Source organism: Phalacrocorax carbo, chromosome 6 (assembly GCF_963921805.1).
Source record: "Phalacrocorax carbo chromosome 6, bPhaCar2.1, whole genome shotgun sequence".
Lineage (NCBI taxonomy): Eukaryota > Metazoa > Chordata > Aves > Suliformes > Phalacrocoracidae > Phalacrocorax > Phalacrocorax carbo.
In genome coordinates, this window is record NC_087518.1 from 15,820,003 (window position 1) to 15,837,531 (window position 17,529).

Sequence of the window (17,529 nt, forward strand, 5' to 3'; positions counted from 1 at the left end):
GGAGTGCGGGGAGGGGTATTACTTTTGCGGGAAGGCCTTGCGTTCACGGGGTCTCACACCGGGCCCGGCCATCGAGAAGGGCGCGGACGACGCGGGGCTCCGCCGGGGAGGACGCGGAGGCCGGGCGCCCCCCGCCCGCCGCGGGGCTGCAGCGGGGTCCCGCTCCCTACCGTACAGCTTTAAAATCCAGCCCAGGCTGCAATAGGTCGGCTCCGAGCGCATGCGCTGCGAAGAAAGTTTTTCAGCTGCCGTTGGCTCTCCAACTTTTTTTTTCTTCACCCTTTTTTTTTTTTTTTGAACAGTTTTAAGCAGAGGGGTGAAGAGGAGCGAAGGAGAGACACGGGGGGAGCTGGGCCGACGGCAGTGGGCGGGGGGCAGAGCCCCGAGGAGGAAGGGTCGGTTGCAGCGCGACGCCGTCTGCCGCGGCCCGTTCTCCCGCGCGTAACTTGCTCCCCGGCGCTGGGTGCCTTCGCCAGCGATGGATTGGGGGAGCCGCAGCTCCTGAAGTCCCGGACTTCTCCCCTCCCCCTGCCCCTACTCGCCTTGCAGGATCAGTCGCCCCGTAAGATAGACACACGCGTGCACAAGCCCCCCACCCCTTCCCTGGTTGTGCAGAAACTTCTTTTTCTGTTGGGCTTTTTTTTTTTTTGGCTTTTTCTTCTCTGTGTAAAATGGAGGGACCCAGCCCCAGGATGGCTCTCCAGCTACGGACGCCCGGCTCCGCAGCGCCCAGCCTTTAAGCAAGTGAAGGGGGGGCGGGCAGGGGGGAGCCGTGCGCCCACTCGTCCCCCTCGCCCGGTCCGCGCCCAGCTGAGCCGAGCCCAGCCCAGCCCAGCCGAGCCGCGGAGGGGCCGCGCCGGCGGCCCGAGCGCTGCCGGGGACCGGGTGGGAGCCGGGGAGCCCCGCGGCGGCACCACCTGGGCTGGTGGGACGGATCGTCGCCCGCGGCGCTTTCGCTGCCGCTTGTGAAGATTTTTATTTGCTTCCGCACAATCACGCCCACGGGCGCTGTGTGCGTGTGTTGGGTTGGCTTTTTTTTTTTTGGGGGCTCTTTTTTTTTTTTTTTTTTTCCTCCTTCTGGTGGTGGAAAGCCCTAATTACTGCGATTGCTGATGGACCTTGGAAAGAAGGCTGCACTGGTGCCCCGCTCCTCAGTCGGACACGCTCAGCCTGCGCCGGACAGAGCGACCGCTCGCCCGCCGCCCCCCGCCAGCTCCGCGGGCCCCCGCGCTCCCCCGGCAGCCGCCGCCGTCCGCTGCTCGGGAGGATACCGCCCGGCTCCTGCGATCCAGGATTTTACTTTCGCCTCGCCCCTTCCCCTCCTGCTCCGCTTGGATTACTTGGCTGATCCCGCTCGGTGATCCCGCGGCGATGGAGGTGAGTGCGCGCGGGGAGCGGTGCCCCCGCCCGCAGGGGCTGCCGCCGCGGTCGCGCAGGGTGGGCAGCCCCTCCGCGGGGCGCGGCCCTCTCGTCCCGGGCTGCCGCCGTGCGCTCCCACCTCTCCGCTCTCACCCACCGCGGAGAGCGCTGCTCCTCGCCTGGAAAAAAATCCTTTATTTTCTTTTTTCCTTCTCTTTTTAACTTCCCCCCACCTCCCCCGCCGAGGAGAGCCTGCCCGCCGCCGGGACACTTGCTGGGCTCGCTCTGCCCGCCGCATCCCGGTGCATCGTTCTGGCAGCGGCTCCTAACGCGAGTTTAAAGACATCTTTCCAAACTTCCCAAACTTTCTCGAAGAGGATCGCTATGGAGGAGCTCAACGTCGGCGCTAATGGTGGCCTGTACCTTTAAGGAGAGCTGGCTGGGGGCCAGCGGAGGACCCGGAGTCAGCCCCCCTGCTCCCTTTTTTTAATTTTATTCTAAGTTTCTGGAGATTATCACTCTGCATCTGCAGAGGGTCCCGCCTGGGTCAAAGCGGAGGAGCGCGGCTCCTCGGGGTCCCCTTGGCGCTGCGAGGACTCCATGTTGGATAGGCTTTTGGCTTTTTGTTGTTTGTTTGCTTTTAATTCTCAATTGTATGCTAAATCGGTTGCGCTCGGAGGGTCACGGAGAGTTCAGCTGGGCTGAGAAGCGAGGCTTTTGCCCGGCCGGAGCTGGCGTGGAGGGAAGGACGGAGGTGCGCCTTAAACCCCCCTGGAAAACACCCCCCTCCGCCTCTCCGGTAGGAGAGAGCTGGGCTGGGGACCCAGCCACTGCCTTTCTCTGCAAACGTGAAACCTGGTCTCGCCTGACCAAAATGGATGTAAAGCTTCAACAGGGAGCAGGGGGCGGCCGGGGGGTTCCCCGCGGAGCCGCTGCGCCTCCCGCGGAGGCCGCCGCTGTTTACAGCCCCCCGGAGCCGGGGCTCTGGATGCCGCCTTCCCGCAGGTAGTGCTCCCAGAAAACCAGATGCCTTCGCAGGCTTTCCAGACACCCCGTGTAAAACAGGATCATAGGCGATCCCGCGGCTGCAGGATCTGTAAAAGCCTCCCTTTTCATCTCAGCAAAGAGCGCGGGCTCCGCATGGGGTGCATTAAATACCAAAACCCAATCTCTGCGGCCCTACAAAGTTGAAAATGGTGCCTCACTCTCCTGGTAGCCAATGCTGCCATGCGGCCGGCGACTCTTTTGGGGTGCTTTTTTGGTTGTGGTGTTTGGTTTTTTTTTTTGTTTTGATGGCAGCTTGTCTGTTGCTGCCTGCAGAAAGGACGGGCTGGAGAGGCTGGGCCCCCGCCCTCGCCCCTGGACGCAGGTGCCTCCCCCCGCGCCGCCACGCAGCGCCGTCTCAGGAGGACGAGGAGGGTGACAGCAGCGATGAGAAGCGGGAGGTGCCGTCGGAGGGGCAGCAGCCGCCCGTCCCCGTCGCCCCGGTCTGCGGCGGCGGAGGCCGCCCCCTGTTGGGAGTGGGGCGGCACAGCTCCCCCGGGGGCCTCGGGGGCTCCGGGGCTCCCGTCTGGTGCTGAGCTAAGGGCGGCGCGGCGGCTGCCGGGCCCGGGGTGGGGGTGGGGGGCCACCCGGCCCCTTTGAAAGGGGCAGAGGGGCTTTGGCCCCGCTGTCGGGGTCTTGCAGCGTCGCCCCGCTCCCCGCCGTGCCCCGGCCACCGGCTCCCTCCGCGCCTGGCGGGCCCCGGCCGCCCGCCCCGCCGGGGCAGCTCGCCGTGCACTGGGCCGGCTGCTGGGCCGGGCAACTGCACATGTGCTGGGGTCCCGCTTGGGCACCGGCGTCGCCAAGCTCCTCGGGGCTCGGGCAGTGCCGTGACGCTTCTTCATTATTGTTATTACCTTAAGAGATAATAGATGAAAAAAAAAAACCAACACGTTGACTTTTAGGTGTCACAGCGAGCTCCTCGCACACCTTGCTTCGCCTAGTCCCTTGCTTAACGTGCCCTCGGCTCCTTTCCCGGCACTGATCCCGTCTCACGAGACGAGCTCCTTGGCTGTGGGAGAGCGGCCCGGATTCATCCACCCCCAGCAGCGAGGAGCTGGGGGCTCCCCGGGCGGGAGGTGTTGAGCCCGCGGGAGGCGGCCAGGGGCGAGGGGAGGCTGCGCCCCGGCGCTGCAGCCGCGGTGGGGGTGAGTCGCTCTGCACGCACACGCGTGCGGGTCCCCAAGCTGGCTGCAGCTCCCCGCGCGTGTCCGGGCAAGTTTCGTGTCGGCCCGACTTCCCGCCGCGGCGCTGCGATCGGTCCTCTCCTCCCGACCCTTCGCAAACAGAAATAAATTAGAATTAAGAGCACCTTCGATTCAGCATTAAGGGCTTTTTGAGAATGAATAGGGAGCCCCCAAGTGTCGAAATGTCTTTTTTTTTTTTTTCCTCCTTCCGAGGGGAGGGGAAATAAAAAACCGTGAATGGCACTGGTTAGCAAGTTCAAGAGTCCCGTGTGAGGACGCAGGGTGATCGCGGGACCTGTCGGGGGGGAGCGTTTGACTTCCAGGACGGCAGCCCGGTTGTTGCAGGGGCCGCGTCGGGACACGGAGCCGCTCCTTGTCGCTGCTGGTACCTCCCCGGGCCGGTACCGACCCCGGCGGGCCCCGGGGGCTGCCGTCGAGGCTGTCACCGCGGCGCCAGCGCGGAGCTCCGGGCTGCCTCGGCGATCGCGGAGAGCGGGCGGCGGCGCAGCGCGGAGGCTGCGGCGAGATGGTTTAGGGGGCGGCGGGGAAGGACGAGCACCGGCCGCATCGTCCCCGAGTGGGAGCCGCCGGGCCCCACCCCGCGGCACCGACCCCCCTCTTGGCACCGGCCTCCCCCCCCCCCCACCGCCCTTTTCCCGCTCGGGCTCGCTTTGCAAACCTGAAGCCGTCTTCAGGCAGCCGGGAGCGTTTCGTGTCCACGATGCTGGCTGCGGAGCGAGGAGCGATGGGGTAATGCGCGGCCCGGGGCCCGCGGGTCGCCTGTAGCCCCGGGGCAGCGGGGGTGGCCGGTCGGGGTGCGGGGGTGGGGTCCTCCGTGTCCGGAGCAGCCGTCCCGTCCCGTCCCGACCGGACCGGTGGCGCCGCGGGCGGGGTGCGGGGAGCGGCGGGGCCGGGGCAGCGGGACAGGCGGGCACGGGTCGTGCTGCGGCCGCCCCGGGAAGGCGGTGTCGGCGGGGGGTGGGGGTGCGTGGGTGGGTTTTGCCCGGTGGAGCGGGAGCTGCGACGTGACTGCGTCTGGCACCAAAGCCTCGGCGGGGAGAAAGGCAGGAGAGTCAGAGTCGAGTTAAAAGGGGCCCGGATACTTCCGTTGTTTAAACGTGAATGCTCGAAAATGGTCTGAGAAGCGATAAACAATCTGATCCTTTTTCTCCCCCCTCTAGAAATCTACTGCAGTATTAATCCAAGGAGGTGCTTTGGGGACAGTTGGCAGTACAATGGCTTCTCAGTACCTCATAGTGGCTCTGGCCATTTTCTCCTCTTTTACCCAAGTTGTAATAGAAGCCAGCTCGTGGTGGTAAGCATCTTGTACCGACTTGATTTTAAAAGGGGGTGTCAAGATTTGCATGATTAAATGTCTATTTACTTCTTATGTACTTTGTTTCTGAGGGAGTACCGCATGACTGAGACAGGAGGGGAATAATGTTTTAGTTGTAATATGTTGTGTAGTGAAACGAATGGGTCTCTGATAAGTGTAAATGTACAACATCTAATGTTGTAAAATTCAGTTTTTGGAATGCTGTAAAGTAGATCCTCTATGGATCTGATCATCCTTAAATTACTAGAATTGCCTCTCTTCTAAAAGAGTAGTTTTAACTCCCTTAGATGAAAAATTCGCATATATGAGAGAGAATGCTGGTTTACAAGTAAAAAACTTTTATTGAAATTTTGGTTTGAACTTTTCTATAACAGTTAAATGTTTATAAATATATTTTGTTGTTTCTGCTTTGGCAAATTGTCTTTCTCTGTATAGTGTACGATGTTGAGAGTTCTTGAAATAGGTGCTTCTCTGCTGTTTCAAGTGATTCTTTTCAGATTAATGGCCACTTCTTATTTGAAATGTATTATGTGAAGAGTACTTTAAGAATTAAGAAAACAGAGTTGATTTTGTTTACAGTGAATATACTTGCCTCTGTGTTTTTGTGTGTTGTTCGGAAGAAGCTAGATGTAGTCTGTCACAAGTCTCTAACTTCTGGCATGTTAAAGGTTTCCCTATTTGTTTATGGTAGAACAGATTGAAAATCCAGACTTAAATCTAAAATGTGTGTTAAAATAAATTGGGGTTTGGGGGGCTTTTTTGGGGTTTGCTTTATTTATTCTTCTGGCCTTGCAGTTGTTTGGAGCTTCTGTTATTTAAGTTGGTAAAGGATGGCCTGGATGCATGTCTTCCAAGGCTGCGTCTTACTTCAGTCCCTAATGTATAGTGATAACCACATGGATGGGAACTATTAACTTTGGTTCTGCGCTGTCTTTGAAACAAAAGTTTCATTTTTAAGTGTTTTGGTTTTTTTCTCACCTCTTAGCAAAACCAGTTGTATACTCATGTATAAGATACGGCTCTGTTTGGGATTTATAGACTTTTGGGTTTTTCTGAGTCTTCTCTTTATTAATCCAAATCTTTCTTTATGCAGGTCTTTAGGCATGAACCCTATGAACCCCATGAACCCTGTTCAGATGTCAGAGGTATACATCATAGGAGCCCAGCCACTATGTAGCCAGCTAGCAGGGCTTTCCCAAGGACAGAAGAAACTCTGCCAATTGTATCAGGACCATATGCAGTTCATTGGAGAGGGTGCAAAGACGGGCATTAAGGAATGCCAGTACCAGTTCAGACATAGAAGATGGAATTGCAGCACTGTGGACAACAACTCTGTTTTTGGCAGAGTCATGCAGATAGGTAGGAAGCAACATCTTTATGATTAAACTCTCGTCTAAGGATATGTATGGCACATATTGTTCTGCTCTTGAAACTCTTGCCAGGTTCTTCCTGAGTACTGTATACAATCAAGTGTTTTTAAAAGTTGGCAAAGGAGTTGAATTATTTTTAGCTGGAGGTGATTTCCCACCACTGTCCAGCCATGTGTCTTGGAAAACAAAGTAGGAATATATATTCCTATTTGCATATGGGAATAGAGGAGAAAGGAAAACGCCGCTCTGAAATTTCACTTTAGACAACCTGAGACAAAATGAAGGCAACCTAAGAGAATTAAAAACAACAGCGTCTTGTAAAATTAAAGATGTTCATGTCTAGTTCCAAAGTTAGCGGCTGCATAATAAATTGCTTTTGGTCTGGAGGTTAACTGAAAATTGCTGCTCTGCCTACTAGTGTTTATAGGCAATTCCTTCTTGCATGTTTCCAGATATGGTAACTTTTTTTCTGTTTTTGAAAAAGCTGGATTTATGTTAAAAATAATGTAGAATGGTAATTTGTATGAGATCAGTTCTATCAGACCAATATGTGTGATTGTCCCTGTAACTTGCATCTAATGTAATCACATTGCTGCTAAGAGAAACAGATTCCTGTTTAACATCTTGCCACAATTTGGTGGGCACCCAACCCTTTCCCTATCAGATCTTCTTTGAAATGTGCTTCTCCAGTGCTCGTGTGCTGCCTTCCTTTCCTGACATTTAAGGACCTTGTCGTATTTTAAAGTCCTTGACAAAATTTTGCCCAGTGCTGCTGAACTGAGTCCATGGTGAAACCTTCCTCTGACTTTCCCGAGTCAGATTGATGAGTCTGTGTAAGCAACTGAAAATGCCTGTTTTTATGGGTGCCAGTTATGATGTTTTATGTAGTGAATAGTACACGACAAACTCAGCAGTGCTTTTTAGTTGGACGTGTAAAGTAAAGCTTTTATGTCAGTGTATTTTTGTCCTGCTTTAAAAAAAATGAAGTTTTAAAATCAGACTCAAGCAAGGTTATCTGTAAATAGGCTAACTCCAGTTAAGGCTGAAGCAATACATCAATTCACATTTGGCCTCAATTTTTGTTAAAAGAAGTTTTTATTTGGAGATTGTCAGACAAATAGGAAAAAATCTACTGCATAAAAATACCTAATTAGAACAGCTGATTTTAGATAAACAACCTTCCCTAGGTTTTTGCAAACACAGTATTAATCCCCCACATCAAGTTAGGTTTTTTTCCCTACCTGAGCAAACATCTAAAAGCACATGAAACATGAAAGAAATTATTAGAACAGAAAGGCATACAGAAAAAAATCTAACAAATGTCAGAAAAAATAATCTGTTTAAAATTTGGGCCTTCATCCTTCAGCCCTTATTTATTACCCAAGTAAGTAAAAATCAGTTCAAGAGGACTGTTGGTGTGAAGAAATGTGCAGGATTGGGCCCGTGTTTTGTGGTGTCTGTCTCCGCAATAGACATTTCTGCCCTCCCCAAGTATGACAGATCTATTTAAAGGTGATTTCTTTCAAGTTAAATAACTTTGCCGCACCCCTCTCCTGAACATGACTGTATTAGCTGATGTCTACACAGCAATTCATCATGTAATTAAGCCACTTATTCTAATTGCAGATGGAAGCAAGGTTAATAGCCATATTCAAGAGTTAAAGAGCCTAAAGAGTGTATTCACTGAGAACAAGAAAGGTGTTGTGGGTAACAGTTGTATTATTTCATGCTGACCTTCAGTAATGACCAGTTGCTGCTTCTCTGAGTGGAAGGAAAAATAGGTACTTTTAGGGGCTGAGTCAATTTTACTGCAGCCCCCTATACCCTGGATTGTCGGGGACTCCTAACTCTCACAGACATGAGAAGATGGTAGTCAGTATGTGCACATAGTTTGGGAGGATTTTGTCATCTGAGCTAATGACAGCACTGTCGCTGGCTGTGCTCAGGAGAGCACCTAGGCAAAGCGCTGACTGACAGCGCATTAATTACCCCAATGTATAAAAGGACAGACTTTCTTCCAGGATTTACCCTGCAAAGTTAGCTAAGGCTGTACAAATAAACCTAGCATGGGGTTTGGAAGCATGCTCTGTGGCTTACTGAACTGCAAAATTTTAGGGCTTTTGTTCTCCGCTTCTCTCCTTTGCTGCTGGCTCCCAGGTCAGGCCATGGCCCTTGCTGCCGTCACTGCCTTGCGCCATCTCCTGGCTTTGTGGCTGGCCCCAGGCTGGTGTGCTTGGGCTTTGCAAACAGCGAAGTGCTAACATAAAATAAAATAACAGGATCCTCCCCCAACAGCTTGGTGTAGCTGGGGTCCAGTCTACTCATGCCTGCCGCATGATGTTGAATGCTTTTTAAATATGAGACAAAGAACATTTTGTATCTTATGTTCAGGTATTTAAAAAATTGTTCTGTTCTTGCAGACTTATTCATATCAAGTGTAAAGCTCAGCTCCTTGCTCTGTGGGTGGCTTCCTACAGTGTATGTATATTGAACAGTTCCATTTCTATGTTTTATATATATGGGCGAGAGGGGACTCGAACGTGTTTGGAATGTGTGTTTCCTTGCCATGGCTACAACAGAGAGAAATGCTGGACTGTGGGAAAAGACAGATATGTTTGACAGTGAAGGAAAGCACAGTCGTGCCTGAAGACTTAAAAAAAAAAAAAAAAAAAAGGGAAAAAATTTCAGAGTAACTCATCCATGTGGAACCATCACTCTTAATGTGTTCCTGGGGTCGATGACTTGAGACAGTGTTGGCTTGTAACCTGCGGGGGCTTGAAATCTACTTCAGCAGCTGATGCTGTTTTGTAGTTTGCCTAAATGTTCAAGGAGGGAACCTGGGGGGCAACTCTCCTTTCCCAGCCTTTCCTTCTCCTTCCCACTAAAAGTAAGCTTTTTAAAATATGCTTCAGGATAATAATGAAAACTAGTCAAAAAAAGTCAGCTTTATGAGTTTAAATCCTGCAATAAACGGCATAGTTAACCATGTAAAAGCATGAGCTAACTAAACAAGAAAAAGAATAAAATGGAGCGGAAGGGGCAAGTCCTGTGGTCCGAAGCAGACCATGTTCTTTCCTCTAAATCTAGTGGAAATTTTGCTTAAGGAATTAATCCAAAAATGTGTGTTACAGAGCAAACGGGAACATTAAAATCTCTATGAGGTTCCCCCGCTATAGTTTGCAGTAAATGCAAGGCATAGGTCACCGCATAAAGCCAAATCTTTTTAAACTGAAAAGGCTACTCCTGTAACCCTTTATACCCGTAATTCATGTAAGTACTTCCATGAGCAGGTGCCTATGAGAATAGACCATTGTAAGTAAGGGAGCAAAGTGCTTCTCATCTTCCTTAAATCTGATCTTTCCCAACATAAGACTCCTGATTTTTCCCATTGAAAACCAGCATCTATTACTAAAATTGATCCAGTGGATGACAGCTGTTATATTAACAAAGCTGCGCTGAGCGGGGTGTCATTCTGATGTTAAATACGGACCAGACTACGAATTATTTATGTTCCAGAATGCTCGAAAGCTCCTGTTAGATTTGACCTGTTAGTGTAGGTCTTGTACAAAGAGTTTCTGCTTCAGAATGTTGCTGCCTAAATACAGATGACATGTCCAGAATGCAACTTCTTAAAGCCCTAATCTTACAAAGGCCCATGCTGTTCCCCAAGAAAAATCTTGTAAAATCAAGATTAAAAACTAGCTTGATCAATTGATTGGACTAAAGAAGATTAGGAATAAAATTTAACTCATAAATGGAAAATTAAAAAAAAATATATATATATTTAGTCTATTCTCAGTCTTTCTGGGAATCTTTCTTGGAGAAGACCCAGTGGGATGCTGTCTCTTAAGATGAAAAGGAAACTTCAAGTGGGTTCTCTGGTGCAAGTTCTGTGGGTTTGTTTTTTTTGTTGTTGTTGTTTATTTATTTGTTTGAAATCTTTTCTAGTTGTAGTCAGAACTTCTGGCATCCTTGGAAAAGTGATAGGGGAAGTCAGGCTCTAAACAAAGGTGGAATTAGATAACGTCAAGGGGATGGTACGTGGCCATACTGTGCATTGTGGGTATTGTAAATTTCTCTTCTGAAAGTTTGAAATTTGAGGTTTTCAATTTCCATTTAAGGGCACCAGATGCAGGAGAAAACCTTCAAGGCTGCCTTGTGCCAAGGGTTTTTTCTTCCCTGTAATTTGTAAAGATGATTGTCCATGGACTCACTTGCCATATACACACGAGCTGGAGTGGTGGATACTAAACAGCACAGGTTGTTGTTAGCTTTAAATGGCCTCCTACAGAAGTGCCTGGCTTATGCATAGGGTAAAAAGTTGTGTGTTATTCTGCTGCGCATTTCTTTTGATACCAGGAGGCTTTGTAAAATGCTGTAACTTCAAATAAATTGGAACAAGTGGGTGAAGTGCATAAATCATGTTTGAGAAGTAGTAATTTAACAACCAGGCTTTTAGAAGTTGTATTTAACATCTCTTTTTTCTGAAAGACAGGGAGTCTGTTTCCCTTTCTGCCCCTCACACGCAGGCACGGTTGCTTCAGCCCTGCTGGCATTGTGCTCCAGCCCCAATTCACCTCCTCTCCGCTCCCTCATCCGAGGCTTCACCAGCGTGAATGAGAAGCAACTCCTGTTCTTCACAAACACCTTGTGTGCTGTAATTGGATTAGTTTCGCTTGGGTTTTTCAGAGTGAAGACATTTTGCAGAGCATGGTTCAGGGTTACTCTACCTTTTAGAAGGCAAATGAATTTTGGTAGCTCCTGGAGAGCCTTTGCCTTCCTGGCTCATCGGCGGGCAGGGAGCGGTGCATGTGGACTCTCCCCTAACACCGCTTATCTTTCCACGCAGGCAGCCGGGAGACAGCGTTCACCTATGCGGTGAGTGCGGCTGGGGTGGTCAACGCCATGAGCCGTGCTTGCCGGGAGGGCGAGCTCTCCTCCTGTGGCTGCAGCCGAGCAGCACGGCCCAAGGACTTACCCCGGGACTGGCTTTGGGGTGGCTGCGGAGATAACATCGAATATGGATATCGCTTCGCCAAGGAGTTCGTTGATGCCCGGGAGCGCGAGAGAGTTTACCAGAGAGGGTCCTATGAGAGCGCCCGCATCCTTATGAACCTGCACAACAACGAGGCCGGGAGAAGAGTAAGTGGCGGCGAAACACCACGTCCCTCTGCCCTCATCGCGTCTCTCCTTTTGGGGAAAGATGTGCCTTGGCAGGGCACAGGGTAGCGCTGGGCGGTGACTGGCCACCGAGGCTTGTCTCCGTTTTGATGCACAGAACAAGAAAATAGCAGGGTGTAGGTGGGTGGAGAGTATTTGAATTTGTGTTGCTCCCAGTTGTCTGACAGCCCTTTTGCCTTCCCCATGGGGGAGGTTTGGGACTGAATTTGTTGTGTTTCCCTCCGTGTTGTTTCGTTATAAGTGTCCAGCTCACGTGGATTTTCTGTAGAACGGACTTCTATTAGTTTGTATTTCCAACCAGGACAGCGTGCGTTGGAGGGAAGAGGGACGCGCTGGGCGTCCCAGGCTGGAATCGTGCCACGGGATTGTTCTGACTCTTTTTTTTTTTCCTTGCTTTAAGAGGATGCGAAAAGCTCCTCCATATTATTAGAAAACATGATCTTCTGTGGTTAAACATGTCTTTATGGTTTCTTTAATCTCGAAAATGCCTTAAATGAATGGGTGTAAACTTTTCTTTTTTTAATAGTCTGAATACGAAGAGCCAAAATCATTATTTTCCTAGAGCTTGAAGTGCCAGAAATAGTCAGCTGGAGACTTTGCACTTGTGTTCTAAGGTGAAGGAGGATGAAAGATAATTGAGAATTAATAGTATTTAAATGTTAGAGGAGGGTGTCTGAAAGCAATGGACAGGCCAATTTACTATTAGCAAGAAGAAAAATTACACTTTCACAGTTGCTTACAGAGACTCGAGCAGTTTTTTCCTTCCTCAGCCTCATCTTTGCAGTGCCATTTGGCAGCGTTAAGACTGTCTGTAACTGCTGGGTGGAAGCTGTCTACAGTATCATCTCCTGTGTCAGACCCCAGGATTTTTGGGGCAGTGTCAACACTGACTCTTATTTCTATTTGTACAGGGCAAATGACTGATATTTCCCTGCCAAAGCTTTGTAAAGAGGATATTGCTATGTAGCTCTGTCTCCCACCCATAGGTGTTTGGGGGTTTCTTCTTGGATGAAGTCTCTCTGGCAGAGCAATATTTGGGATAGGAGGAGGATGCCGAGCCAAGAGTAGACAATCAGCTGCAGCAGAGCCAGGAGCAAGAGGAATCTTAACTCTTTCCCTAATTGCAGCCTCAAGCAGAGATCAATAGAGAGAGTAACTCAGAAAATAAAGGGATGTCCTACATTTCTCAATGAAACAGCAAAATCCTTTACTGGCATGGGAGCAAATTCCTAAAATTTGAATGCAGCCTGACTGATGCTGCTGTTTTGGCTGTGTGTGCTGTTGTGGCTGTCTCTGTGGTGGGGAGAGGCTGGCAAGAGTGCTCCCCTCTTTCTTCTGGCTAACAGCGGTGCTGGGGCTGCACGTGTGTCTGCTCACTCACCTTTCCCAGCATACTGCAGGAGGGAAGAGGATGCTAAGGCCAATATTGTGGAGGGATGAGTGGGAGTGCGACAGAGGACAGGAACTGAGGGGAATAAATGCTTTCACAGCCATACTAATCTTTCGTCATCCTTTTTGCTTTCTCTCCCTGGCTCCTCTAGACTGTGTACAACCTAGCTGATGTGGCCTGTAAGTGCCACGGTGTCTCTGGTTCCTGTAGCCTGAAGACCTGTTGGCTGCAGCTTGCCGATTTCCGCAAGGTAGGCGATGCCCTGAAGGAGAAATATGATAGCGCTGCTGCCATGAAACTCAACAGCCGGGGCAAGCTGGTGCAAGTGAACAGCCGCTTCAACGCACCCACCATCCATGACCTGGTCTACATCGATCCCAGCCCTGACTACTGTGTGCGCAATGAGAGCACTGGGTCCCTGGGCACCCAGGGCCGCCTTTGCAATAAGACCTCGGAGGGCATGGACGGCTGTGAACTCATGTGCTGTGGCCGGGGGTATGACCAGTTCAAGACGGTGCAGCGAGAGCGCTGCCACTGCAAGTTCCACTGGTGCTGCTATGTGAAGTGCAAGTTGTGCACAGAGATTGTGGACCAATTTGTGTGCAAATAGGGGACGGATGAGGTGGGAGGAACTGCAGCCACCTGTCAGCAAGGGGTGCAGGCCCCTCTCCCGTTCCACAGGACTTTCTCCACTTTATTTATAGAGTCCAACAAGTTGTCGTCGTCTTTTTTTTAAAAAAAAAAAAAAAAAGGCGGGGGAAGGAAAAAGGAAAAAAAAAAAGAAAGGAAAAAGAAAAATATAAAGGTTGCAAAGAGAAGTGCCTGGAAACCCTTTCTGCGTCCATCCCAGAACTGTGTGCGGCTTATATTTTTGGCAATAATGGGGGAGAACCTGAGAATATTTATTTTACAAAGTAAAAAAAAAAATTGACTTTTCTTAAAAACAATAGAGTAGTTTGAGGGGAAAATTCAACATATCCTAATTTAGTCCCATGGGACATAATACATGTGCAGTAGGCAGAGCAATCATGTAATGTGCTTGGGATGTTAGAACAATCCTTATGGATGTGAGGAACACACAGACGTGTGCATGACTTTTAGTTTCAGACACTAGAAGTTATGAGAATAGGGTGTATAAAGCTTTTCGGTACATTTAGGGCTCTGTAAATAAGGGGTAGTATATTCATCATAAAGTGCAGTGGCAGTTGCATATCTGAATGTGCCCGCTTAAGTACACAATGTCATTGGAGGGTAAAGAGCAAAGGATCATAAAGGCTTCAACTGCGCTATTCCTGAGTCACCGTGTCTGCTTCCAGAACCTAACAAGACCAAAAAAAAAAACCAAAAGAAAAAAAATCTGCCTTGACAAATAATAAAGGCAGAATTTGGCCTTATTAGCTAATTGTGATGTTCTAGGGTCTCATCTTACAGAGCAGTACTTCGCCACTACCGAGTATGGAGAGCAGCCGAGGTGCAGACTGCGTGGAGCACTGTAGCTGGGTGGAGGGGAGCTGCATGCTTGCAAACAGTTTCAGCCTCCCAGCCTGGAAAGCCTATAGAAAATAGAATTCCCCAAATTTGAAAATGCCTTAAAAATGGTGTAACAGCTGGCTGCCTTTTGAAACACAGCTTGACAAATAACTCCTCTAATTTTATGTGAGAAAATAAATCATTAGATATCCACTCTTGGAATGACTGATTTTTATTTTTTTGCAGATTTTGGGAACACTTTCACTCAAGGAGACAATAGTTTCATATTTTAATAACATTAACTGGCTATTATAGTTCAATGAGATGTTGCAGCAATACCAAATTTATCTTCCTATGTCTTTAATACACATGCTTTAGATAATATATTGCAGATATACACTACAACTGTTCAGACTATACTTGAGCAGTTACATATATATGGGAGAACTGTGGTCTGCTGGTGTCTGATATTTCAAAGCTTTTTGTACATATATATTTTAATGATTGAAGAAAAAATAAAACTTTTAAATTACAGGGGCAATTCATCCCCCATTTTCTTTTTCAGATCTCTTCAGGTTTTTAGATTGATTCTAATCTTTTGGTGTTTTTTATTTTTTTAATTATTTTTAAAAGTTTTTATCATTCAAAAGTTTTAAGGATAATCACAAAGAAGTAAGCCTCTTCCCCACTTTAGGATTTTCTTAGGTGGTTGTTAGAGGCAGCACCCTGCACTTGAATTGATACCAGTCTGGAGATTGCTTCTATTCCACTCTCACGTTTCGGGCATTATTAATTATTGCTGAAAGGAGACACCTTCCAACTCTAAAATGTGCTGCATTTGGCCCTTGCTTTTCAGTTTTTGAAATGGAAGTCGTTATTGGTTGAACACTATGCGTTCCCCCCAATGCTGTATAGTTACACAGGATTTCATTATTGGTTCAGATGCCTCTTTCTAACTCAATCCCATCCAACAAGTTAAAGAAAATGGTTTTGCAAATACCAAGTGAGGAAAATCTTTCACTTTAGCCTAGTTGTAAAGCCTTAACTTTTCATGAGCCTCTAAGCTGTATCATTAAGTTCGTCTTGATCATTTATCATCTTCTTAAATGGCGCTTTATTGCTCTTAATTTATTGTACAAGGACATATTTACCCCTCATCTTCAGATGTTTGCAAAGGATATCTTTAAAATAAGATAAATAAATAAAGCACTAATTCATTGAATATGTCACTTTGGTTTTTATTGTGCAAAAACCATTTTTTTTTTTTCATTTGCTGAATCACCTCTTGTCCCTTTTAAGTGACTTTTGTCTGAGCAGAACTGAATCTCACGATCCTAGCTATTAAAACACTATTTAATGTAAAATATTTTACTTGTCATTCAGATATGTAAATCTTCTATGCCCTTTCCTCTGTTCTGTACATTTAATGTACATATTTCTGCCTTGCGTGATTTGTATATTTCACTGGTTTTAAAAAAAAGAAAGGATTATGCCATAATGGAAGATAGACTATAAAAATAAAACTTTGGTTGTATATTGGGAAGTGGTTTTAATTATCTTTCAGAGGAGGGTTTGTTAAAACGATGAGCAGAGTTGATTTTTTAAGATTTACTACGTGGTAAAAGGGAAGTGATTGTTTGCCAAACTACAAAGTGCATCTTGAAGTTTTATTTCTATATTAAGAAGGCATACAGATGTAACTACTTCTTAAATAGAAGGGGAAAAAAAACCCAAAACACCATCTCAAATCCCTGCAACTGTGAACTAGAAAGCATTTGAGAGATGGGTAAGTACTTAACTGGCAATGGATAGGGACCTGGGTTAATGCTATTTGTGTGCATATGGCTTCAAGGGCTGCTTGTAATGATTCTGGGACAGCAGGACCTGATCCTATGATCAGCTTCCTCCAGTAATACCAGCGATGGCAGCAGGATCCTCATGTGAGCAAAGGTTTCCAACGCGGCTTAGTTTTTGGGACGGGTTTTGTGTGGTTTGGGTTGTGCATGCAGTTTCTGGAGGTGTGGTTCCCCCTCCCATCAGTCTGACTGCTTGGGCTGCAAGGTGAAAGCTCACCAGTTTTTCCTTAGACTTCTTGCCCAGAAATTGAGTGTGTATGGAGGCAAGAACCCTTAAAAAAAGAAAAAAAAGTACAATGAAGTGCTAGTAATAAGAAAGTAAAGTAGAAAATGAAAATTAATGTAAAAACCAAGCCTTCTGTTTTGAGACTGGCTTTTCTTTGAACTGATTTCATAAGTCACAATTTTTTCCTGCTATAGAGAGCTTGATGAATTAGCGGCCTTTCTCTACCTCTCTTGTGCTGCTTTTCTTGTTTTTTTTTTTTATGTGTGGGTTTTGTTTTTTTTCTTTTTTCTGAAGGATAACCTTCTAACATATCGAAACTCCTTCTGGCTGCCAAGAATGTATTATCCTACAAACCAGTAGACCAACATCGTGTGTTTAAAATAGCAATTCTGGGCAAATGCAACGTTCTGTGGTCCTATTACTGACATCTGGTTCAGTTTTCCTTCACTTGTATATTGACCAGTATTCTTTATTGCAAAAACACAGCCCCTATTTAGGAAAGTCAGCATTTTTTTGGACTGGATTGTATTCAAGCTCTTCCCAATAACAGAAAAGTTACCAAAAAATTTCTTCATTGGCAGCAGTAAATATCTGTATTCAAAATAGTCATTATGGGCTCAGATACAAGCAAATTGTTTTAATTTGCAGCAAAGTTTATCTGTTTAATTTTGTTAAAAATATTGTTATCCCCTGGTTCAGAATCTCGTATTGTTAGTAATCTTTTCAAATCTTTGTGTTCAGTTATGGCTTTGCCAATACCGATTTTCAGCCTGTTTCTTGCAAAATATTGAAGCCCCGGGTGTTAGCAGGGAGCATACCAGGAACAGGGAAGAAACCTGAAGAAGTTAATGGTAGCTTTAAGTCAGGCACTGCATGCAGAAAGCAAGCTAAAATCCTTCCGTTCTTACAGATGTGTTTGACAGAATGATCTTAGGAAGATGAGACAAAACTTGTAGAAATTGGTACTGGAGCTGACAGAAAGACTGCTTTCCTTTGGGTAAGGAGTCTTGAGAAATAATATCTAGACCGTGAGGATATTAATTGTAAAAGGGTGGTTTTGGTAAATCAGGAAAGACATCTAGTTTTTTTTCTTCTGGACTATGTGCTAGAGGA

General features: G+C 47.5%; 1 protein-coding gene across 3 annotated transcripts; it reads left to right on the forward strand.

Moving 5' to 3' along the window:
* Positions 1-208: 208 nt before the first annotated feature.
* WNT5A (Wnt family member 5A) lies at positions 209-15,873 on the forward strand. Of its 3 annotated transcripts, none has more exons than XM_064453880.1 (5): positions 209-1,377; positions 4,769-4,902; positions 6,017-6,282; positions 11,143-11,435; positions 13,016-15,873. In XM_064453880.1, exons 1-5 carry the CDS (start codon positions 1,372-1,374, stop codon positions 13,472-13,474), a joined length of 1,158 nt encoding a protein of 385 aa, XP_064309950.1. In that variant the 5' UTR covers positions 209-1,371; the 3' UTR covers positions 13,475-15,873. The 3 variants fall into 3 exon arrangements, with proteins under 3 accessions (XP_064309950.1, XP_064309951.1, XP_064309952.1); XM_064453881.1 differs by lacking the exon at positions 209-1,377 and adding an exon at positions 1,409-2,364; XM_064453882.1 differs by lacking the exon at positions 209-1,377 and adding an exon at positions 4,261-4,337.
* The last annotated feature ends 1,656 nt before the right edge of the window (positions 15,874-17,529 follow it).